We start from the raw sequence: 25821 nt of genomic DNA on the forward strand, positions 1-25821 counted from the left end.
CAGCTCCTACTAGAATTCAACGTTTAACATAAGGTCAAAATGTCGACTCGGGTTTAGAGTCGAATTCCTGATGAGGATTTCAGGGATTTCAAGTTGACTGACGCGTATCGATACTGAATTCGCGTGCATCGACGAGTATCGAAATGTTAAATGTTAAAAGTGATAATTTATTTTAAACAATAGGGCACATGAGGTCCAGATTTTGAGACGGGAAAGTGACTCGTCGGTAGAAGACCGCGAATTCGCGCGCGGGAACTTTCGTTTCGCTCGCGTTACGCACCGCTCGTTCGCGACGACAATCGTCATCGGAAACTGATTGTTGCCGTGCGCGTTACCGAACAGAAACCACGGGCCGACCGACCGACCGACCGTAAAATGTAAAGGGATTGCCGCTAATGACGTAAGACGCCCCAGTGCGCCTTATAAAGCGTCGCCGGACAGTTTCCATTTTTTTCGCTCGCGTAACCGAATCTCCTCGGCTACGACGCGGATGTTCGAGTGTGCGCGACAGCGATTCGAAATCAATTCGAAGTCGAAAATACATCGGAGCGATCCGAATCGCGTGAGTACACGGCGATATTTACCCATTCTGCGAGCGATTCCTCTGGCATCAGCGAATACTAACCTGCAACACAAAGAAAGCGAAAACACATCAAAACACTTGAATTCAGAGATAAATGAGATAATCTTCGACAATAATCGTTTTAATAATTGTCAAGATAATTGTTAAGATAATAATTGTTTTATCGATGAAACGGGACACAATCGTATCTCAAAGAATCGCCTGTGCAAACGCGACGATATTTCCCGCTGCGATCTGCAATTATTCGGCGTCTCTGCAACTGACACGGCTGAAATAACGCGATTAAATCGGAAGATAATATAATATAATATAATATATATAATATAAAGTACAAAATCGATAATTAATAATATTACGAATTTTTTTTCCAGTGACAATTTGGTAACAGCATTATCCTTTTTCCATAATGACGATAAACGATAACGTAATTACATTTTTGGGTAACGTAGAAATAAAAAAAAAACGATAGTGAGAAAAAAATCTGTAAAGATTGACCAAAAAAAAAAAACAGAAGTTGTAACCATTCGTTGAGTTAACGGTAACGGTAATAAATTATGTTTCAAGATGAGTAACGTGTTAACGAGTTACTGTAGAGAAAATAACTTTTTCCAATTCTCTGATTTATGAATTATATTCGAGCGGAAGGGTCTTATTTACTTGGAAATGGGATGATGCTTCGGATACAGCGATGAATTTAATCACACTGTAAAGAGTGTCAATCGATAGTCGTATCTTTGAAGTGAATACACACCCACCGGCAAGTTTCATAATAACTCTGTCGTAAAAACGTGATTTCCCGATGAATATCGAATTATCAATTCCAATTTTCCAGTCATATTTTTCGAGGCGTAGCATCACGGCAGATTACATTATTGACAGCCGCGCAAATTCAAATTGGATATTCGTCCGCAGTTGATAATTATGTGAAATTGGCTAACGGGACTAATAACGTCGATAACGCGAGTCATCATAGTAATAGCGGTTAATACGTCGGGAGGATGGTAGTAACCGAGTTAATGGAATTATACCTGGCGAACGTACGAAGTCTCGCAGCCGAGTGAAAGGAAGCCCCGACGAGAATAACAGGATCCGAAGCGTTTGACGAAAGACGCGCGGGCGCGCACAAGCTGTGCAAATAAACATCTGGACTTCGTTGGATCATGATGAAAAAAAGAAAGAAAAATATTTAGAGAAGCTACCTGCGCGCGTGAGTTGGCGAGCTGGCGTCTCCACCTCTCTTGCTTTGCGTCGCGTACGCGTAATTAAAAAGTTAAAGGTGGACGCTAATTACGCTGGCCATTTTGTATCGTGATTAATCAAATTCTTACTTTCCGTGCCGTGAAATTTACGTAACCAAGTTACTCGGAAAGAAAAATCGGAAGAATCGGACAGAAGTCATGATTTGCTTGAAGAAAAAATCTCGACGCTTAGCATTGAAACTTCTAAAATTCTCATCAGAAGTTCAACTTTAAATCCGAGTTGAAATTTTAGGCCTACGTTAAACACGGAATTCTACAACACAGGAGGTGGCTAGGAACCAAAATAAAATGGGTTCAATTTCGATTCTAACCATATAATTCACTCCTGCTTTAACTCTGACGATGTCTTAGATTCCCGTCTTCGTGATTTTAACGTCCAAATTACAGATGAAAATTCAATCGGGTCCTTCAAAATAGTGATAAAATTTAAGAAAAAATTAATTCGCAGAAAGTTCAAGAAAAAAGCTAATGCATATCAGTATATCGTCAGAGTAGGCTTTTACTAGCTCAATAGATCTACTTGAGCGGGCGCGGACAATCCTTAAGAGCGGAACAAAGCGGCGTGAAAATGTCGACCCGGCAATTCCGATGGATTTCGCGCGACGTCTCTTTCACTCGAAGAGGAAGGCGCCGCGGCCCCGAATTTCGCAGCGATTAACGTTACCCGCGTCCACTCTCCGTCAATTCTGGGACGCCCGGTAAAACGGTAGCCGGTTATTGTCGGGCATAGTAGTAGCTTCTTTCCCATTGCTGCCCGTGGGAATTAAGCGCGCACACCGGTCCGCCCGACAACCGCTACGAGCCCGGGGACTACTGCCGCGCTGTTTGTTCCCGGGGATGGGAAGGTTGGCGTGCGCGGGGCAGGGAATATAACGAGTTTCTTTCAGCTAGTCACGATATTCAAGGCGCGCGCTCTAACATGCTCGATAACCGTGCGCGCTCCTCTTACGTGGAATCGCGCTTATTAGAATGTATAGCGCGCGCGGCGGGTGAACGGCATGCATCGGAGGGCGAACCGGATCTCAAGTCGAAGCTTCTCGCTCATTGACTCACTCCCATTCACTTCACCTCGCCTCGCTTCGCGGGTTGCTCTGTTAATTATTCCGATTTCGCCAGGAAGTGGATGTCTTTATGCATCAGCGCCGCGCTTCTCTCTCTCTCTCTCTTTTTCTTCCATTCGCCGCTCCATCTTTCTCGGGTGCGCCGGGATTTTTGACTCCAATCCGACTCGCTTTCTAAGCTTCGCTCGCCGAGAAGCCGTTATCCGTGCGGGAGAATTCGCGTTTTCTGAAGCGACGTCGGCGGACGTTCGGAAAATCAGAACTGGAAGATTATGAAAAATGGACTCCAACAAACCAGAGTCTTTTTTTCTTCGTTTACCTCACCGATTTATCGGAACGTCGCGAGGGACTCCCGCATCCGTTCCGTGTGGATCTTGTGAAATAAAAAAGGACGCGCTGCCGTTCATACTTTTAAACCAATTCCGTCTGGAACTTCGTTGTTACGTTTGAACAAGGCCCCGAAGTTACTCCGGGAACAAACTTCCCGATTGGCATTTCCCGCTTTCTACCACATACTCTCCCGTTCCCACTTCCGCCGTCCTATCCTTCTGTATATATATCTCTCTCTACTGCACATTTCAATATCCCAGATATCCAAGTAATTTGCCTATCGTCCATACGATCGAAAGTCGAATTAAAACATCCGCGAGAGAGATCGAGAGGGATAGAGACGGAAAGAGAGAGAGAGAGAGAGAGAGAGAGAGAGAGTAACGCAGCATCGAAATCACTTCTACATTCGAACATCGCCTGGAATGAATTTCGCATCGAAATAAACTCGAGTTTACCTCCGAGGTGAATTTCTCGCGCGACCTTTTCCCCAACTCCTCCTCCCCCCCCTCCACCGCCTTCGTCCTCCACACTGTACGTACGTTACATTACGGTATATTTATACATGCGCCGCCGCTTCTCTCGCATCTCCAATATCCAAAACATCGAAATAATCCGTCCGCTATTCCCTCGGGGCGACTTATGGTAACGCGTACACGGCTCTAAGGGGTTTCGACTGGAGAATCGATGCTCGTCCTCGAGACGTCATGTCGTGCCGCGTCGCGCCGCGCAGGAGCAGCTCGACACACGGTATACGCTGTGGTCGCGCGCGATCAGCTGTGCCGGATACTCGGTGGCCTCAACGGAGCGCGTTCCACGTGTGCATTCAACCCTCCTGAGTCATCCTACCTCTTCGCCCCGTGCTCCCCGCGAGCGTCCCTCTCATTGTAGTGGCTTCTCTCGGCATGTGACGCAAACAAAGTGTCGCAGCCCGGAGGGAGAAAGAGACGGAGCGTAGTGAGCGAGGGCAGAGAAACGGAGTAGACCGTGCGTCGTAGAAAGAGAAGACGCAGCAACGAGTCGGCAGGGAGAGTCTTATTGATTTTTTCGAACATCTGATCAGGCCAAGAGGAGACAGATGGGGAAGAGATTGGCGAGGAAGGGAAACAGCTCTCGGAGGACGAGAGGGGACGACGAGCGAGCGAGCGAGTGAGTCTTTCCCGTTTTCCGTCGTCTCTTCTCTTCTCTTTCTTCGGTGGCCTTCGGTAGCCTCTCTTTGGCGTCCTGTACCTGTGTTGCCACGGTAACAGCCTAGATTCGAGAGACGGGAGAGAAGACGGAGCGGACGGACAAACGGCTGAGGGGGGAGGAAAGAAGGAGGAGAACGCCCGTGTTGCGCGAGTGGCCGCGTCCCTTTGTTCCAGATTTCCGCTGCGCTCACCCGGTACAACGCGCACTTGGATGATACGGGAGAGCGGTGAGGGGGAGGGAGAGGAGACGAAGGCGGCGTAGGTACTTATTACAACGCGACGTCGCGCCCGGAAGTTGGTAGTAATACGGGCGAGGGAGGGAGGGGCCGCGAAGTTGCGGCCGAAGTTTGACGGAGTCCTCGGCGTTGCGTGATTAACTAGCGTTGTTAATCGATCGGAAGTAGCTCCCGCGACATTTCCGCGAGCGAGGAACGAGGAAACTCGCGCTGAATGCGTTTCGATGGCTGAGAGTCGGTAACCTCGTGGGCATAATCGACGGAAATGTCGAGGGAAACGCTTGTAACGCGAAACGACGCGAAATTTCGGACACTACGCGTCCTGATCGCAGCGATTCCGTGATTGTGATTAATTTATCGAAGCAAACTAGTGAAGAGTCTATTCGCGCGAGGAAGCGAGATTTAAGTTAAGAATGCAAACAGCAGTTTGGAATATCCGAGCCGTCGCTTCGGAATATTCAACGTTTCCAAGCGCGATTTTTACTCCGAGACTTATCCGTCCACCTCTGCTTTAATTCGCAATCGCAGCTCCACGGTGTGCAGAACTGGTCGACAAAAGAGCAGCATCGGAGGAGGGGTCTCGCCCCAGTCGATACTTTATGCAGCTGACTCGGTTTTCACTGCGAATCGTGACGATTGCATTTCCGATTGTGACAGATTGCAGCGCGATTATGACCGTCCGATTCTGATTACGACAGATAACGCGGAATAACGTGTTGCGCAAATCGAGCGGATGACGCCAAATTTCCATGAATTCTCGAGAGCGAGAGAAAAAAGAAGAGAGAGAGAGAGGGAGAAACCACAATTGATGATTATACGCGTTCAACGAAGTAGACACGCGTGTACGCGTGTTGCACCACGGGTCTTTTTTCGTCGTAACACGCGAGTACAGATCACTCGGAATTATTTTCCCGCTGGCTCGCTCGCTCTCTTCGAGCTTTTTTGACGGAAAAAGCTCTCGGCTCGAGTAATAAATCGGGTCGCTCGTAAAATCGTTATTGCGTTCACGCGCGGCCGGCTTATTAAAGAGGTCGCGCGAGGCTCGGTGGTTCGCATCGGCCCGCTGACAAATCCTGTGCAACAGCGCTGGGTTTTTATGCGCGCGATTCAATTATCGCGCTGATTCAATGGCGGATAAACCGGGTAAAACCGTATCTAATTAACTCCGGGTATTATTTTGCAGATATGGATACGAGCAAATAACTTTATCCGCCTGTCCCCCAATCGCCGCTGTGATCTATTTTATTGTATTGCGCGCGATTGAGAGATCACGTCGAACGATCGCGTTTATTCCTTTATATCCTCGCATAGCAATTTCCCCAGATTTTCCCATATACAACGTGTATTTCGATTGGAGTATCCAAAATTCTTCTAAAATAGGTTATCTCATTACGATGCTAATTCTCACCCCGAACATAGGAGGAAGCCTCCTATCCGTAATTACTTTGGGAAATCGGACCGGGTCCAAATTAGATCCCAAGAAATGTTCTACACGGGTCGTTATCGTCGCAACGAGCCGACCAAAAAATAAATCCCCCGTGGGGTTATTTTGTCAGGCCTTCTCTGCCCTTCTCTTTGGGAAATAAAATGTAAAATCGCGGCAAATAAATAACGCGTAAAAATACATCTATTATACATGTAATTATACATGTGTACCAAACTCTTTTTCTATGTGTGCTATACTCGTACGTCCCGAGAGGACTTATCCTGGGACAGTAAACAAAGCCTCCCACTCTCTCTCTCTCTCTCTCTCTGTTTTACTAATAATCCAAGTCCATCATTTGTCGGAGTATTCTCGAAGGGAGCATAAATCTCGAGAGCGCGAAGCCCCGTCATTTCTCCCGCGGAGAATACGACCCGACGCCCCGGTATAAATCTAACACGACGATCGCTAACAAGCACGACAATTAAAACGGGCCCACCTTAAACAAACCGAGACTCGCTCGACGGCGGTGAAGCAACGAGAGAGGGTGCGAGAGGGGGAGATCCAGTCGCGATTTTGCGACCTCGTCCCCGATTTCTCCCCTCGTTCTCGCATCACCGACCGCCCTCGGCATCCCTCGTCCTCGGACAAACTCACACCGAGGGCAAGGAGGGATGATGGACCGGGCGGCACTTCGCATAACGGGCACCCTGCCAGACAGGATGAGAGCGTTCCGCACGCCAGAATACACCGCGCGCGATAATCCGGCCGGCTGGCTGGCCGCGCCGCGCTCTGGGACTCGCGAGCACGAAGATTTAAGAGTGAAAATAAGGTTCCGCTGGTAACTGCGCGCGGCGGCGGTTTCCCCTAAATGGCCTCGAACGAGGTAAAAAGCGGCCGCACGTTACGGCGTCTCGCGCGATGATAAAATCGCGAGGAAAGCCGGAGGAGAGAGCGGGGCCGGAAGCTTCGCCGGTGACGCGTTTGATCTCGGAAATCGAAAAGTCGCGACTTCACGACGCGTCCCGAAGTATTCTCGTATTCCGCGACGTGTGTCCTCTCCTCCTCTTTGCCGCGAAAGTTGTGGGAAGTGACGCCGTCACACGGAGAAAAGGGTTTCTTTAGATATTTAGCATACGTGTTTAACTTGGATTTGTTTAATGTTAAACAACGTAATTTAACATCAAATATCATTCTGTTCTGAATAGAAATGTTGTTGTTTCTCTAGAGTAAACCATGTTATTTGAAAGAGAAAACAGTATTATTTTGAGGAAATAATACTTGGTTTCCGAAAGGAAAACGTCGTTTCATTGCATATGAAATTTTGCGCCGCGGAAAAAAACCGAGAAGTTCTTTAATCCACATTTATCTAACATAGTGTTACTTCTTTCAGACAGGAAAAAGCGTAAAAAAGATAAGTCTCCCAAACTCGATGAGAAAAGTAATTGAAAATATGGCGCTCGTAATTCCTCGAATAACGGTAAGAGACGAGTTATTTTTCGGAGTGAGTAACGCAGCGAATAACTTTGTCCCGATAACGAGAAACGCGGTGAGGAATTTCTTTCGCAAGGCAGTTTCGAAAAATCCCATATCGGTCCATATTTTTAGTCCATCTTTTCCTCATCGAGGGAAAATCAATAGGAAAGCGAGCCGCCAGTCCATAAATTTCAATTCGCGATTAATCCCGGCCGTTCGACTACCTGTGGAGACCGCCGTGCCAGTTGGATCCCGACGAAACTTCTCGGAAGAAGCATCGACGCGAGAAACGCCGAACTTTTGAGACGTGCATCATTCAGCGCGCTCCACCCGCGCATACACACACACACTCACTCATATTCCACATCTCCCCCCTCTCTCTCTCTTTCTCCCGCGATGTACACACGCTCTCGCGGAGTTGACAGAAGCGGCGACGTCAAAGTGTACTTACGTCGCCGTGCGCGCGACAATGAATCTTTTAAAAGGCACGGTGGGTGTAGGCGCGCGCACGAACACGATTTCAAGCCCAGCGGGTGCGACTGGGAACGCGGCGGAAGCAAACAACGACCTATAGCTTTTCTTTACGTGGGCTTCACGCGGCGGAAACATTCAGGCGGAAACGCCGATGCGGCGTTTTATCGCGACGACTTTACGTACTTATGCATATTTATAGCATTAGCGACGTTTTATTTCTTCCCTCCGTCCTTACGGCCGTGCGATGCGCCGGTATGTGTGTAGGCGTGTCCGTATTTGCGTGTCATGTGTCGTAATAGGTGCCATCCTTCCTCGCGACCGCGCTGATACGTGTGTCGTAACGGCTTCGGAACTTGTCAATGTTTCGCCGACGCGGCTGTAATAAGTCTCGAACTTGTCGAGCGACTTGACGAAGCGTCAAATGATTACGCGCGGCTCCTTCGGTGTTATCGCGACGATAAAATTCGCATTCGCGTCGCGCTTGTTTCGCGGTTAAGTCGGATTTACGCGTGAGTGAGCCCCGCTAATCGGTCATTACCGAACGGCCGCGCGCGCTCTCCTCGTTTTCCGCGTATTCCGACGGCACGGAAAGTTTCATGAATGCCCTCCGTTTCTCTCTTTCATTCGAGTATCGCGAATATGATTATCATACGCCCATAAATTGCCCGGGCGGAATGAGTTATCGGTGTAACGAGCACTCGGCCGCTAAATTACTCAACATCGCGACGTCGTCTTACCCGAGTCGAAATTTTGACGCTACTTTGACGCTCTTACGGATAATTTGCGCCCACTTAGACGGCTTATAGATTAATAAAAACCTACTTTGACGATACTGATACTCCTTAACTGCTCTCCCTTGAACTTCTCATCTTGCAGATTTCATTCTCACGCTACATCGAGGCACCAATTTAGACTTGAAAACAGCGAGAGCGGGAATTAAAGCATCATCGGAGTCACTATTACAATCGTAACTGAATCTACTTGTTACCTTAATTCCTACCGTGCTGTAAAATTGAGACTTTAACACGGGGCCTAAATTTGGGAATCGTCTCGCGCAACGAGTCCGCGGGAACTGTTTACGGAACCGCCACGGCGAATTTCGGTCAAGATCGCGCAAAACCGGTGGAAGCCGCGCGCATCGATCGTAAATATGTCAAACCGGAAGTGCCGAAAAGGAAAGGAGTTCTAGGTCGGGGGCTCCGCGTGCCCGCTGTAACCCAGTTTCTCGAAATGCGTGGCCGGGTTCGTTCGCGATGCGTCACGCACGCGCGTGTGCACGTGTACGTGAGGTCGCGCACATTTCGCGCGCATGTGTGCGTACACAAATTGGCGATTCATCGGCATGCACGGGACCGCGTGTTCGTATCGATTCTAACGTGCCGATACTTTCGTTCCGATTAGATCGCACGCGAGTCGCTTCGGTTTCAAACGTGCCGCGAGAAACGAGAGCTCGCCGCTCTCTCTCTCTCTCTTTCTGCTTCTACTCTTTCCCATCGATATTACTAATTATAATGCAAATACGTACGCGCGTTAATACACGTACGAGCCCGGTGATTCATTAGAGCCTTTCATCTCTCTGCATCTCCGGTGTTTCTAATTTTAAAACGGAATGACGCAAGCGAGGACGAGCAGATTCGAACGACGTACTTTCTATTCATCATACTTCGCGGGAATTTGCGCGGCTTTTCTTCCACTCCTTCTCCGAAAGGAAACTTGTCCAAACAATCCGAATGCCATCGAATCCTCTCGCGTACAATTATTTTTGTCAGCCCACGTCATTGTTTATGACGCGACCCCCCCTCCCCGTTTTCCCCGGGCCTTTATTTATGGGCATTGTGAACTTTTATAAATTCATAAACAGCTTATGCAACATTGATGAGAAAAGCATCCACGTCTGCATAAATGAGCGAGCAGCGAAAAAAAAAAGCCGTAAAACTCGTCTCTCTCATTTATTTTTAAACCCGCCATTTTAACCTCTACTCCCGTGCTTTTCCGACGGACAATCTGTTAATGCGCGGACTCCATATGTGCGTTTCGAAAGCGCGTTCTATTACGATACGCGCGCAATTTTCGCGAGACGCGCTCATCGAACTCGACGAGCAACGTATTCAACGGAAGCACGCTAGGCGGAGCGAAAGCCAACGACCGCAGGGTACGTTCGTGGCACGACAATGGGACATATTTTTTTTTTCACTTATAATAAGTGAAAATCCTGACACGTTGCAGCTCGCCTCGTTAGAAACACCCGTGACTTGCGGTAACGTTACGCCTGCGCTTTCACTCTCACCCGGCTTTTCTTTCCTCCGGTTCAATTTTCTCCCTTTCCTTCCTTTTAAGAGAGCAAGCCAACGGCTAGCTCTGTACACGCATAAGCTTCTTCGCTATCGTAAAGCAAATAACGTCGCATGAAACATATAGTCGTAAGCGAGTACCTTTCGCAGCCACCGTAACTGCATCCTTTCGCGCGGCGCGGATATCGCAGGAGACAAACGAGGAGAAACGATCGTCGCGAAATTTCAAAGCCGGCGAATCGGAATAGTTCCGCACGCGGTCCGGTCGAGGGTCGGTCAGAAGGACATCCCCCGTAGCGAGTTTCGTGAAAAGCAACGAAAACATTCGATTCGCGACGTACGTGATTTATACGTTACGTGGGAAACACGTGCTTTCCGATCGAACGGAGGTATCAAAGCCCACGGGAAGCTCATTATCGGCGAGAGTGAAAGTGCATCCGCGTAACGGCCGCCACTTTGTTAACGCCCCAATTTTCTTTTTTTTTTTTTCCGGCAACGTTGCTCTCGCGAGTCGACGATCCCCGTGTCGGTCGTGCGCGATTCCAAGTCGCTTCGCCCGTAATGGCCGAGAGCGAAAATCCAATCTACGTGCGCTCGCGAGGTACAAGTCCGCGAATTACAATTGCAAAACGCGATCGCTCGCGCGCTATCAACGGCCGTCAATAATCGCGCGCGGTTTTACCCGAAAGCGGCCGACGAAAATAGATGAACAGGCTTTAGGCTTGAGAACAAAGGAATTGCAAAGGGTGAGACATTGCGGCGATTGGAACAGATGTTGGAAGATGCAGGCTGCCCGCGCGTCTTCGCGACGTATCTTTTTGTGATATCGCTCGCGACGTTCCGCCGAGAATTACCAATGCGAATCTGGCGTCCGGCTTGAATAAAAAAGTAAAAAAAGAAGTTCCGAGCTATACGTTATAGCCAGGATTGTTTCCTCATAGTCGAGGGAACTTTTTTCCTTATTTTTCATGTAGAATTTATGAGCTCAATGGAATTTAGACACATTCTGCATGTAATGATCATAATTTTATGTGTATATTGCTGCTACTTTTTTGGCGGAACAGCATAAAGCATAGCTGACCACCGAAAATGGCTACGATTTCGTTGACATTAATTTTGCATCGTCGGTCGTTTTGAAATGCTGCGATTTCGTACGCACCGAAGTAGCAGGAAACTAAACGAAAAGAGGTGGTACTGCAAACACAGTTACAAACGAGGCGCAGACCGACTCCTGTGTTCACGGAACTTTTTCTCTTATTCAAGTCGGGCTCGCGAATCGGGTGGGCTCAATGGAAACTGAAACGAGAGAGAAAGAGAAAGAAGATACCGGCCGTGCGATCGTCGGCGATTGTAAGTCTAGGCAATGAAAAACAGGCACATTACCGGGCTTCGGAGTTAATGCGAATGTATACTGATTTATTGCCGGCTAACTATGCGAACGATATCAGCGGGCCGGCAAAAAAACCGCAGGTAGAGAGAATAATAATAGTCGAGTCATATCGATTTGTGCGAGGGCTCTTTCGGGCGGCGTTTGCGGCTGTAAATGTGAGCCGGGTACTTCGCGAAGGTACTATTATTATCCTAAACGCCGAACGCACCGAACGATCGTCCGTTTCTCCTACCACGCTAAATTGTTTTCGCGATAATCGGCGGTTCGCGTTCCGCAGAAAATACGCGGACGACGCTCTTTCGCGGCGCGTCAGCGTTGAAGAGAGAGAGAGAGAGAGAGAAAGAGAGAGAGCGAGAGATCAATTTCACCTGTTAGAGGGAGCCAATATTGAAATAATCATAAGGCGGAAAAAGCGGCGGCGACGGCTCCCTGCTATTGAGGCAGCCGCACAAATTTCAGGAAGGAGTCTTGTCTGTCGTTAATTGTCGAAGTGCCATCGGTACTTATGCACCAAAGAAAAAAGTTTGCTTGAATTTGCCTGAAATGAACATACCAAACGTGTGTTTTGGGTCGAGAGAAACAGAATCTCTGGTTATAAGAAGCGAATTTGACTCATAGGAACCAGAAATTCTGTTTCCTTCAATCAAAAAACCGCGTTTGTCCGTTTCAGATCAATTCAATCAAACTGCTTTTTCTTCTGTACTTTCCATCGCAATATCTCAGGTGATTATATTATGCGCATTATTAGAGTCAAAGTTATGATTCCACAATATTCCCGCAAATAACTCGCGGATTGCGAGGCTCTTTTTTATCTTATCCGAATTATCCAATTCTATAGAAATTTTTAACATCAAAAAGAGCATAATGGAAATTTTTAACATCAAAAAGAGCATAAGGAGATTGTGAATAAAGAACATTTGTAAGTTACTTTTTATTAAAGTTTCATTTATCCACTTGCCCATTAACCGAGATATTCAATATTCGCTTATCGCCCATAACTCTATCTAGTTAGTTAAGTAAGTTACATAATCGATACACCGTTCATTGAAATTAAGAATTATGAAAGTGTAGATAATAATTTTATTTTGTCCACGCGAATGTCGTATTACGAGCGGCCCTCGTGGCCGGCAGGCGCCTTTGGAACTGCGTCGCGTTTGTGAGAGCCGAAGTGTGTTCGGCTTTTGTCTAAGCAACAGAAACACGCGACCCGCGCGTGAACACACCGATATATAAGCGCGCTTTTCAACGCGTCACCAATCAGTCAGTCCAGTCTGCATTAAGCAGTACTCGGCAATTAGTTAACGGTTCGCTTTCCGAAGTCAGTCGTCAGAAACACGCCCTGTATTATTTTAATAAATATCTCTTTATATCTGTTAACCGCTCGTCCCATCCCGACAAAGATAGACACCTACAGAAATCAGAAGTGGAATAAATCCCTAAAGATTAAATGTACGTAGACTTTATTGAGGTAAATAGAATATTAAATAATTCTGAAATAAGCCTTCCTTTGAGCTTCAACGTGGAGTCTCTCTCTCTCTCTCTCTCTCTCTCTCTCTTAACTATGGGCTATTGAGAGAGATGGTGAAATATTAAATCATTCTTAAATAAGTCGTCTTTAGGTCTCGGAATAAAACGGCGGTAAGTAACCATCTATAGCATCGAAGGAACTATTGGGTCTACAAGTTCGATGAAATTCGCAAGGTTAACGTTGAAAGGAAATTACGAGAGTCTGATTATATTTCATCCTTAATTCTCGGTTAGCACGTTCACAGTGCTTGCGTGGATCCTGTTTAGCGTTATTTAGCGGAAAGCTCGTCTGAAGGCCTCAGCGTTTCTAAATGCGAGCCTGATCGAGCGAAGGAGCGGCGAACGATTTCGCTAAACACTCGCGAGAACGATCGCGCCGCGCCTTTTCTCGATCTCGACCGGCGCGAGCGATACCGACGGAAATACGCACCGACGAGTTTTCCCGTTGTCGACGATATCTTCGGTCGCTTTCACCTGTTTTTCCACTTACTTTCTACAAACAGGCCTCTTTCTCTCGGCCCGTGTCGAGGAAACAGAACTCGACAAACGCTTCTCCCGTCTTGTTTGCGCAATGAGTGTTTGTCAACAAGCAGGAGTGCGGTTTTAAAGGGAGGAAGATCATTGCGGTATCGCTTTGAAGCTGCGACAGAATAAAAAAGCTCGCGCACGAGAAGCTACGCTAAACACGGTCTCGTGAGCGCGCAAGTGTAAAGTATATATGTGTATATGTGCGCGTATGCGCACGCTGTAACTTCCTCGGTGCACTTCATAGACTTCCCTCGAGGGAGATAAGACTCATTAATGATAAGCACACGTGATTATTACTTAAATATCGTACGTTTCTCTCGACCAGATTGCTCCCACTTGACGGCAATATCTATTTTTACTGAGACGAGCCATTAAAAATGAAGCGACCCGTCGATTCGACGTTCGTTACGGGGATAAGGCTGCAGGAAACCGATAAGATCACATTCACGGTTGTACGATGATAACGTGGCCGAACACGCGAAAGATTTTCAGATTAGATAAATATATAATAGAATTTGCGATAGAAATCACGTCATATTTAACGATTGAGTGACGAGACGCGATAGCGAGAGTGGAGGAGTAGGGGGAGCAGCAATTTTCGTTGATTGTGCAAAAGTCTAACCGACTATCGAATCACGAATTATCCAAAAACGCAGCTCCAACCTGGCAAAGTGCTCGCTAGGTTCGCAAATCGAAGTTACACGGAGAAAAAATGCAGTTGAATTGATGGAATCGGTCAACAGCGTCGTAATTGGAGTAAATCTCGATTCAACAGCAATATTATCGCGCATACTCGAATTATTAAAACAGTATACGATGCATCGGTTTCAATAATATTGCTATTGAATCGGCATTTATTCCAATTACGGCGCTGTTGACCAATTTCATCGATAAACAACAATTTTTTCCCACGCAGCAAGTACCAAGGATTTCTTTCCCAGCGTGGACTCGAGTTTCCCGAGTATGGTATTGTGAACATCTGCACAGAAATTTCTCACGATTTTCCCAGACACAGCACGTAGATTTCGATTAGAATACCCGAAGCTGTCCCCAAATAGGTTATCCCACGGTACCAATTGGAAATCTCATCCACATCCCAAACATGAGATAAAGCCTTTCTCCGCGATGTTGTTATACGTGTTATGAATGATTTCGTGCGATTGTCATCGTCAAAGTCGAGTGACGGTTTCAGACCGAATGTCCGATTAGGGAGTTAATAAACTGGATTATATTTTCGATATTACTATGTTTAATAGCGTGTGCATAACATATGTTGAGTAATCGTACTGGAAATCCTGAATCCCAATGAATTTTCCATGGATATGAGACCGAGGCATTAATACAGTCGGATCTCATATTTAAGACCGTCTTAACTTCATCTCCAGACTCCGTACGGCTCGTTTTATTGGCTATGAAGCATCCGAAGACCAGCTTAAGGCGGTCTTAAATATAAGATCTAGACTCTGAATACCGGAGTCCGCGGGACCAACCGAGCGAATCACTCCGAGCGGCGTACTGACCTGACAGGTAGGACTTGGCGCACGTGATGTAGCCGCACATCTGCCCTATCTTCGTCCACACGGTTTTGAAGAACTCGGAATTATACATCGGTAAACAATGCCAGCTGCCTCCTCCTCCCGCACCAGCAACACCACTATCACCTGCGGTCGCCAATTCGATCGTCCCACCTCGACGGCGCCTCGCGCGAATTATGCACTCCGCCGGCGCGCTGCGTGCGCGAGAGTCGTTGAACCCAAAGGCGTGAACGCGCGGCGAAATGTCACAGAGCGGGCACACTTCCGAGATCGGCCGGTATCGGCCGCGCGATCGCGCGCTCTCGCGTTCGCACGGTGCGACGGTGCAGACATCCACGTGCGTGTTCTCCGGCCGCGCCGGTATCGAACGACGAATCGCCGAGCGATTTTTCTCCCGCTCGTCAGACGCGCGAGCGCGACACGACGATAACGACGATCATTGGTGGGTCGCCGCGCTGACGTTTAAGAACACGTTATCGATCCTCGAGTAGATGTCTAGAGGTGAATAATGCGAGACGTTGAGATGTCTTCGTTCGGAGAGGGACTACTGATCGGCGTTCCTCCGGCCCTCTTGTTTGATTAGGGAAATTCTACGGGTAAATTCTACGGATAAACGTGTATATAGTTGGGAGGGAGAAGTATTTCGTGCTCCCGGGTGAAGAATTATTCTTCGTTCGCGGTGTTTATTCTAGAACTGTGCCGCCGGGAATCGCGCGCGCGCGCGCGCGGAGATAAAAATATCGCACTTGGAGGCTCGCGTGGAGGGGTAAAAAAGAGATTTATAGAAAATACAGGACGAAACTATCGTGCGATACTTTAATAGCGTACTCTGGGGCTTAACCGGAGTCGAAGATCCGGACAGCGAAAAAGTTATTGAAAGCCCATCGTTCATCGCTCTTCGTCTCTCCTGTAACTCGACCCTCAAACAAATTATCATCACGCGCGTTTCGTAATATCTCCTTTTAAAGAATGCGACAGTTCAAGCATTCAAATATGTACCTTCGGTCGCGGCATTATTTATAAGCTGTTATCGTAACATATGTATATATTCCCCGATAGCATATTGAAATTTACAGCCTTATCAACGGGAGCGATTCTCGAAAATTCTCAAGTACGCGCGAGTCGTACTTAAAGCGATCTCTCGGTCAATAACGAACAAGTCGGAGCGAGCGATCGAGTGGCAGCCGGCAGCACGTATTAGCAACTAATTGCGATCCTTGACTCTCTATTAAATCCTGCTCTATCGGCGCGATCTTCGAGACCTCTGTATTACGTCACGGCGGAGAGACATTACTTATTACACGCGGTTGCACGGCGTGCGTTCCGCGTCCTGTCATTTATAATCGCCCGCGCGCGCGCAGTCGTGTGTCCCGCGATCCCTCTTTAACCAGCTGAGAAAACACCAAATTACGCGGATACCCACAATTTTCCCGCCCGACGAGTTCACGGTGATTGTTGTGCGTCCGTCGCACGAAACCATATATCAAACCGTTTAAACCGAGCCTGTCAGATAAACCCGTAATTCTAGAAACTTCATGCGTAAAGTGTCACGCGTAAGGCTTCCATCGAGCTTCGTAGGCAAATCTGGAGATGGAAAAACAGAGAGAGAGGGAGAGATGGAAGGAGAGGAGGGAGGAGTCGGTGTTTTCTTCGCGCGAGAGAACTTCAATCGAATAAATTTACATCAAGAAGTTCGAAATATCTCGACCATCGCCGTCTAACCGCGCTGAATCATCCAGCTTCTTCGTAACGAAGAACATAATTATTACCATTTGTTCAATAAACAGGAAATTGAATGTCCCTTTCTCATATTCCCGATTAGAATGCACCGACCGTTCTGACATGTCATATAAACGCGCGACGCAAGTTGTCGGTGTTCATTCGAAGAAGCGGATAGAGATCTTACTTTTGCGCCCGGACGTCGATTCAGCTCGGATTGCGAAGAGAAGAAGCTTCTTTCGCCGGCGAGAAACAAAACAGATGTGCAAGAAGGAGGCGAGCGCGTCCCGTTTTCGCGATAAGTGCAGACAGTCGTGCGACGATAACGGAAACGATTAACGTTTCGCTGCCTGTCCTATGACTCGACAAGCGCACGAAAAGCGACGTTAACGTCTTTATCTCTAAAAAAAAAAGTCTGTCCGATATCTGACATTATCGAGCGCATATTTCCTATGGCGCGCTCACGATAGTGGGGAAACGTGTGCGCGTTAAGCTGCTTCCACACCGGGAACCGGCGCGCACCGGGTTCGCTATCGGTGACGTGATAACTCTCACCGCGATAAAACTCCGGCTTTTTTTTAATTCTTCGCCGTACTTTTATCGCTGTTTTCCTCGCCCGGCCTGATACACAAAACTATATTCCTAAATATAGATCTCGGTATCGCGAATTTTCACTTGGGAAACACGCGCGCGTGCTCGCCCGCTCGCACATACACCTACCCGAGGTCGAAACGTCGATTTCCAAGATGCAAATCGCGACTGAGCCCCGTTATCTAACGCAGCACTACCTGTTATTGCGAGCTTTTCGCGCACACCACGATTAGATAATTCCCAATCTCGCTCGGCGACGAGAGTTTCGCAAACAGTTCGGCACGAGCTTCCGCGAATTCGCTGCTCGCAGGCGGATCTGTCGACGTGTCGACGTTTGCTTGACAAAAAATCGCAGGATTTCGCGATCCTGCCGGGCGATCAGTCCGCGAACAGCTAGCGGATTACGCGCAACGTGAATTCCGCCGACACGCTCGTCGCAGCGAACAGATTTGAAAGGCCGTCGCGGAATCGGCGCGGCGGCAGGAAAACCAGATTCCGCCGCCTAGGCGAATCGCCCCGGCGGGAGCTGAAATGTCGCGGAGCGTTCCAGGTGTCAAGGCGACACGCTGCACACCGCCGTGAGATCACGAGATCGATGGTAAACGCACAGGACGGAACCGACACGCCGAGCGAGCGAATCCCGGTGTACATCACTCAACATCGCGGCGCGATACTGTCGTCGCCAATATCTCGGCGCCTCTTCATCTTTCGCAGCCCGCCTGCACTCTTTCCCCATCGGCGTGTGAAAAACGTCGCGACGCACACATACGTCGAACACCGAACACACACCGTCGGACACACGCGGAACACGCGCGGTATTACTCTCGTCTGACACAATATTACGCGAGGTAGTAAAAATCGTTCTCTTCGACTGTTTCTCTTCTTTTTTTTTCGTTCTGCTCACTTTGTTTCACGTATCGCTCGTCACGTTACTGGGTGACTTGCAAATGACTGGCAGATAACGTTAATGGATGAATAATATGACGATGTGTAACGTATCCAGATAAATATGCGTGTGATTCGTGCAGTATAAATAATACAGGAGACGTTTGTCACATTTTTCGACATTTTTCTACCGTCGCCCTTGTCCTTCCGACAGTTAGCGTTACATGACTAATGTATATCGCTGTCAAACGCGCGATAATACTTCCAAGGTGCGCCGGAGAATATTGTTTGGATAATGATAATCGAGCTGCGTCTTTCTCCGTCTCTTTCTCTGTCTTTCTCCGGCTTTTTCTGCGTTCTTCTCGGTATACATAGTCAAAAATATTTTGGATTTGTGAACACACTATATGCTTCGATGTCGATTGACATATAATGGGTATTAATTTTCTGTTAATTTTCTACATAATATTTGTGTTGCTTTTCAACATATTCATCTTGCGTTAAATTAACACGAAAGTTTGTGTGGGCCGTTTGGAACGTGTAAAATATGTTAAATCTAACATAAAATTGTTTACCGTGTAATGTTACTCGCACAATGAAAAGTACTTTCACACCGCTGTCACGAAACTTGTATTCTTTCAAATTATTTCGAATCGCTTAGCGAAACGCCTTTAAATATTAACGTTACGCAATATTAAATAATATACACCTCCGACGCTCGCGGTAAAAATTATTCGCGCGCGATAGTAATTCGCGGATGGCCCGTTTTAACGAAATCGATTTAATTAACTCGACGTAATGCAAATGTACCTGCCGACGCACAGATGTCAGCGCGCGAACACACGTGTTTCCAGAAATACCCCGGGAATGTTTCGACCTCAGCGAGCACAAAAATAAAACAAGCCCGTTCGCTCTCGTATCGCATTTGCATTTGCTCATTGAGTCACTTTCAAATTCCCCCCGACTTGCCTTAATGTGCGGCGCAACCTTTCGACGTCGCGCGAACAACGCCGGATTGCGCAATGTCAAGTATCGCGCGACGCTTAATCCGAAGAAAGATCTCACATCGACGCATCCGACTCCCTTCCTCTGGATGCACGAGCGCCGCGCAGTCGTGCGTAAAAGCGCGATTCGAAGCTCGCTCTGGCGTGGGAGGCCTAATGCACACCCGGAAGAACGATAGCCGAGTAATGGGGGTCGTCACGTACGAGAAACCAGGCCGGACTATATCGAAAGAACCCTTACGAAACGGGTCGACGGTGTCTTTCTGTGACGCGAAATAGTGCTGCGATTCGCATGGAAAAAATTCGGAATGAATTAAAGAAAATTATTTTTTACATAATTCTCATCAGTTAAGAGATTCAGGCCCGTCCGAGGAGCTCACGACGAATTCGGAAATCGCTCTCGTGACTCGCGCAACGAGATTTTCTCGGCGCTCCGAGTGTGTCGCGCTCGCGAGTCTTCTCGGCGGAGACGCTCGATCGGTATGATTCGTGGCAGCCAAGGATACGAAGGAGCACACCTCGCGCACAAATACACTGCCGTTCGGCGACTTTCGAGCGCTCGACTCAAACGCTCGATGATTATTCGCGCGTCTCTGCAGCGCGATGGTGATCTGATCTCAGCCGTGATACCGGTCTCCACTCTGAGATACTAATCGACGATCTGCCGCGCGTATCAAAGCTCGCACACGAACCGGTCGTGCGTGCTCTGACTGACTGACTGACTAACTAACTGACTGACTGGCTGGTTGGACGGTTAGCTGACACTAGTGAATGCGAGTGGAGGATTCGTGTGGTAGGATCGGGGGACGACTTCTGTGCCCACGCACGACTTCGCCTTTACGAGCAGGAAATGGATTTAAGTATGCGATCGTGTACATGTATGTGTGTGCGCGCGCGTATGTGTGTGTCACGCCGCAGGTGCGCGGCGCACGCACGTGCGTGAGCGAGCGGGTGAGGGAGTGTGAGCCCGTCGAGGTGTTCGCGATTTCGCGCGCCACGTGGGAGCACGTGATTCGTTTTCGCATATTTAATTCGTTTATTCTCAGCGACGGAAGTCTCTCGTGTGATACTAACACAGATCCGTCGACGAAAACACCGCGAGCGTCGGCCGAATGCGTCGCGAGATATTATTCGGTTTCGAAACACGCGATCGCACGGAAAAGGGAATAGCTGTCCGTATATATGATTGCGATTTAATTACCAGATTTCTAGTTTTTTTTCAGCTGTGGCAGGCTAAAAACTAGGCGAGAGGCGGAGGCGGGAATTCGCTGAATTAATTAAATTTCAGTAGTGTTATATGGACAGCTAATTTTTGGGAGGTCATTCTTTCCCCGTCCGCGAGAGAGAAATTTTGTATCTCATTTGTAGCGTGATATTTTGATTTTAATATAGACGAGGTGTTCTTCAAAATCGTAGAATATTCGAATAAAAATTCTAACACGAAAATGTTATGTTATCATTTGTCGCAACTTTCCAATCTTTTACATTGTGCATCCTTATAATTAAGTTTTCCGTTAGAATTCCGCTCAAATATATTCGCAATAAAAAATATATTACGTTTACACACGTTGACAAGATGAATGTCTTAATTTAACATTATGTTTGCGTAAATATTACACATTCCCCGTGTTGAAGTGGCACACAATTATTGAAACGAATTCAGAAACGTATTGATAATGCCTCGATATGTTTGCATTCGAATTTTCGCACGCGCGACTTCAATTAAGCTCCCGAAAACGCCATTAAAATACCGCACGATAGTTTCGGAACAGCCTGCGTAATGTTTGCAAAATACTCGGCGAATTGGAACGTAGTAAACGGCCGTCGCGCATTTTCCCAGCTGGTTGCGCGCGAATGATAAAACAATTTCATTAGGATGATCCGATATTTCTTATCTGCTCGATGTTGAAATGAAATGACGAATAGTGTCTTGTGAAGTCGCGCATTAGTCAGAAATCGTGTTCTTGCTCTTTATTCCCGATAAAATTTTCCGATAACCGATACAAATGTATTATTCACAAGTATTTCTGCGCCGTAAATGAGAGGTGGGAAGAGAGCAGAGCACCGATGAATTGCGCAATCCAAGCGCTATATATGCACCGTGCTCGACGATATCGGGGAACAGACGCGCCGATAATACGATATCATTGTTTTCGGACGCTCTCAATCTTCCGCGGCGTCGATCGGCATTGTGGATCGGGCAACAAGGTCGGTAGGAGATTTCGAGATTACCGAGATATTTATTTCGCCTTCCTTGGCACGGCACCAGCGCGGTCGGATCGTTAACCGGAAGCGGAGTGCCGGAATGAGCACCATCAAGACGAAATTTGTGCTACATGCGATGGAGGCCCGCTCGGATAAGCTCGCTTAACTTTTCGCTCGGATAACGAGCGGATTTTCTTCTCTCTCTCTCCCTCTCTTATTTCTCTCTTTTCCTTTTTTTTCTCTTTTCAACGACAACCTGGTTTCCCAGTTCTGTTTGTTGGAGTGCATTAAAGCAGATGTACAAACGACGCAACTCGAAGTTGCGCCCTAACGAGACCACTGGCCAAAAGTCGTTACCCTAATTCCGCGACGCCCGTGAAATCGAACAAAAACTCACCTCCACTGGTAACGTACATTAATGCAGCGTTAAGTGGCTGATGAAATACTCGCGGTATCTCGAGTGTATCTCGCGATATATCTCTACGGCAGATGCGTGCGTGCACGTGTGTATCCCCGTCCGGGGTGATATCATCGTTGAATCGCGAAGATACAGAATGAGTCTCGAAAGATTATTCCTCAGAAAAACCTCGTCGGTCCGATTAAAAACGAGCGACAGTCTCTCGTCGCTGTCAACGCGGCATAATCGCGCGACGAAGCCTTCTACCCGACCGTTCGATCCGCCTCTCGTTTGTAATATATCGCGTGACAGTTGAAAAGATCGGTAATTTCATTCGCTTCCGTCGGCATGTAATTGTGTCACTTTCCAGGATCGCGGAGCCATTTATTCGATAGTCAAATTCGATACGACCGTTACGACGCGTCGCAGAGATAATTAACATTTACGGAGAGAGAGAGGGAGATAATATATACGTCAGGCCGACGAGTCGTGTTCGATGGGACACTTCCTACCAGCTGACGTGTTGCTGACGGCGACGGTCGAGGGCAAAAAAATAACAATTATTAATTCGCAGCGGCGTGGCGTGGCGAAGGGGCGAGCCAACGACGTGGCTGACAATGAGTTCAGTTCGCTTGGCCCCAATCGACGGCCGCGGTGACGCCATCGATATAAAGTTGCACGCGTGTGTCGACTCTAACTGTACCTCGCACGAAAGTATGAGCGCTTATACGTACACACGCACAGGGTGTCCCAGAACCATAGCCGCCCGTTCCTCTCGACCGGTCGGGAATCGAGAATGACGATTCTCAATGCGGACCGTCCGGATCGCGCGTGAGCAATCGGAACCGGCGAGATTCTCGCGAGAGTTTTCCAAGTTCCCGGGGGGGGGGGNTTTTGCAACATTTCAGTATGAAGAAAAATTGCTTGAATTACCTCTTCAATTCTAAAATTACTCGAATTAACGATCTCAAATTAATTTGTCTCTTCAAGGATACACGTAAGTGCCTTACGTGTCGGAGATTGACACTTCGACGGCCGCTGTCACGCACGCGTGACTTTATTCCGCCAACCGCCGTTATCGTCTTGTAATAAAATATTTGTCGATAAAAGTCTATCGTAATATCATACGGGTTATTTAAAAGCATATAGATTGATGTTCAAAGGGGATGTTCGTCCTTTTAGATACGAGCGAGCTTTTGGATCCGCCGGCAACGAGTAAAATGTTTTTCACGGCAAACGCGGCCGTTAAAGCGTTAAATAACGTGAGAGAAAAATCGCGGTTAGTTCGATTAAAAATACAAAAAGCGGCAATTCCGGAACACTCCGTGCGTGTGTTCATGCACGCGCGAGGTCGAACACCGCGAGTTATAAATCAGCGCGGGGTCGCGGGGTCGAAAAGGGTCGAATCCGTGTGCGTGCATGTATGAACTAGCGACAAACAGAGGAGAGAAAAACAACATAATGTTAAGCTGCCGTACGTGCTCCGACGCACACTGTACGTAGCGCAGAAGAGTCGAGGAGAGCGACCGATGACACAAATAAATGTCGATTATTCTCGTTATCTCCGTGAACCGTCGAGACAACGCGAGGCGAAACGAAGCGCTGGTTTCTTTTAGCTACGCCGGCGCGCCGAGGGGAAAACCCTTGAACGGATGGAAAATCTCCCGCAGCAGCTTGTTATTGCTGTTGGTACATCGTTACGTCGCTACGAAATAACGCCGGAAATCGCTGAAACGGCGTTTTCCCCTGCTCTCGCGGATTGCGACGCGCGGTCGAACTCGAGATTCCCCGAGTCGAAATTTCGAACGTACGTTAAAACTTCAATTCTTCAAACGGTAGAAGCTAAGATTGCGAAAAATAGATTCAATTCTAATAACATAATTTATTCCCATCTTTAACCATGATGATGTCTCAAATTTCCGTTTTCACAGCATCAAAATATATTGTTTCGAATATTCCTATATGAATTTCGCAATCGAAATGTAGGGAGTATTCGTAGCGTCAAAATGAAATCTGTGTAGAATTAATGATTCAAGGGAGAAGTTAACGTAGTATCATCAAAACCGGTTTTTATTAGTCTACAAACTACCTAAGTTGGTACAAGCTATTCTTAAAGGCGTAATAGTAGCATCACAATTTCGATTCGAGTCGACTGGTTTCGTTCGACGATCTTCGCCGTTTCATCTTCTGGGCGAGGAGAAGAGACTCGTCGCGAGTCATATAATGCAAGTCGACGGGGGAATCGAGTTAAACACGCTTAGCACTAACTCACTCGTTGCTCGTTACACTCGCAGCTTTGTGACTAATAAATTTATAAATAGCGGCGCGAAATAGAAAGTAGTGCCGCGTCAACACATTTTCCCACTTGGTGTGTATGCCAGTGTAACGAGCTTCATGCGATATCGATATCGCGAGAAACGCGATACCGAACCGATAATCGGCGATCCTCTTCCTCCCTCACGTACATCCCCTAGTTGAAATTTTGCTGCTACTTTGACGCTTTTAACGACATAGTTTGCGCTACTCCGATGGCCTGTAGACCAATAAAAACTTATTTTGATGACATTGACCATTTATTAACTTCTCCCAACAACCTTTAATTCCACAGATTTACGCAGAAAAAGTTCTAGATTCAAATAAATAATTACTCGAATACTCCTTGGCAAATTTTTGAATTAAGTCAATTTTACTTGGATCGAGCAAATATTTCACTTGGATAATTTATTTAGAAAATATTTTACTTGGAACAAGTAAGTGTTTCACTAGTAAAACTTTAATAAGGAGTATCGGAGCAATTACTTACTTGAACCTAACACTTTTTTCTATATAATTTTCATGCTACCTTAAATAACCCATTTTGACGTGAAAACAACGAAACCGAAAATTTAAGATACCATCAAAGGGTCGGAGTACGAATAATTTATACCATTCGAATTGAAATGGGGTCCTATTTTGCCACCGTAGATTCTACTGTGTCATAAAATTAAAGGTTTAACACACAAAATGTCCGCTGTAGCTCGGCGCGCTCGAAGCGCGTATGTTACGGCGATAAAAACGTTCCGCAAGCGCGGAAACTCCGAACTAATTTTCGCAAGCGGCTCGACAAGAACAGGAAGAGGAGGAGGAGAGATGGACGTCAACTTTACGCTAACGAATAATAATTAGAAGACTGGCGCACCGGACCACGTCAGCCGCGTTTAATCGTAGCTGGTCGCGCCGGTAAAATTGGAGCGGCGGCTAATCGGTAACCTAACTCCCGCAGGCGAGCAAGCAAGTAAGCAAGCAGGCACCCACGCGATATCCTTGCGCGGTGTAGAAACGAGGCGTCGTCTGCGACATACAGGCGTCACCACGGCGACATAATATCCGCGCTCTCAATGGCAAGCCATGCTTGTCCGCGCGAGCGTACCACGGCCGTACACACCGCTCAGGGTCCGTCTCACGCCTAGACGCGTGCGAGCAGTCCGCGTCTATAAAATCTGTACTCTGCCTCTCTATCGGACGGATCCGCAACGATTGGTACACGCGGATTGATGAAAGCAAATATTCCGGATAAATGAGTTTCGAATTTAAATAAAAAATCGCGGCGACGGAAGTCGATGAAACGATCCGGTGAGAGAAAAATCGCCGAGCAAAAAATACTCGAAATAAAAATATTTGGCGGTTTTGGAAAAAAAAAAAGGCGAGGAAAAAGAAAAACAGGGCAAGCGCGCCGAATAT

General features: G+C 47.4%; 1 protein-coding gene across 2 annotated transcripts in view; it reads right to left on the minus strand.

Annotated features, from left to right (window-relative positions):
• The window catches only part of LOC106746746 (serine/threonine-protein kinase tricorner), a 65289-nt gene extending 49887 nt beyond the window's left edge, over positions 1 to 15402 (minus strand). The window contains exons 1-2 of one of the 2 annotated variants that reach the window (XM_014623710.1): positions 8213 to 8255; positions 585 to 625 (exon numbers count right to left, since the gene is read on the minus strand). In XM_014623710.1, the coding sequence (XP_014479196.1) occupies positions 585 to 625; positions 8213 to 8220 (49 nt within the window). In that variant the 5' untranslated portion in view covers positions 8221 to 8255. Of the gene's footprint in view, positions 1 to 584; positions 626 to 8212; positions 8256 to 15285 lie in introns of those variants that run through there. The other variant, XM_014623699.1, reaches the window with a different exon arrangement.
• Positions 15403 to 25821: the final 10419 nt, after the last annotated feature.

The sequence above is a fragment of the Dinoponera quadriceps genome, unplaced genomic scaffold, assembly GCF_001313825.1.
Source record: "Dinoponera quadriceps isolate SergipeBrazil2010 unplaced genomic scaffold, ASM131382v1 scaffold192, whole genome shotgun sequence".
Lineage (NCBI taxonomy): Eukaryota > Metazoa > Arthropoda > Insecta > Hymenoptera > Formicidae > Dinoponera > Dinoponera quadriceps.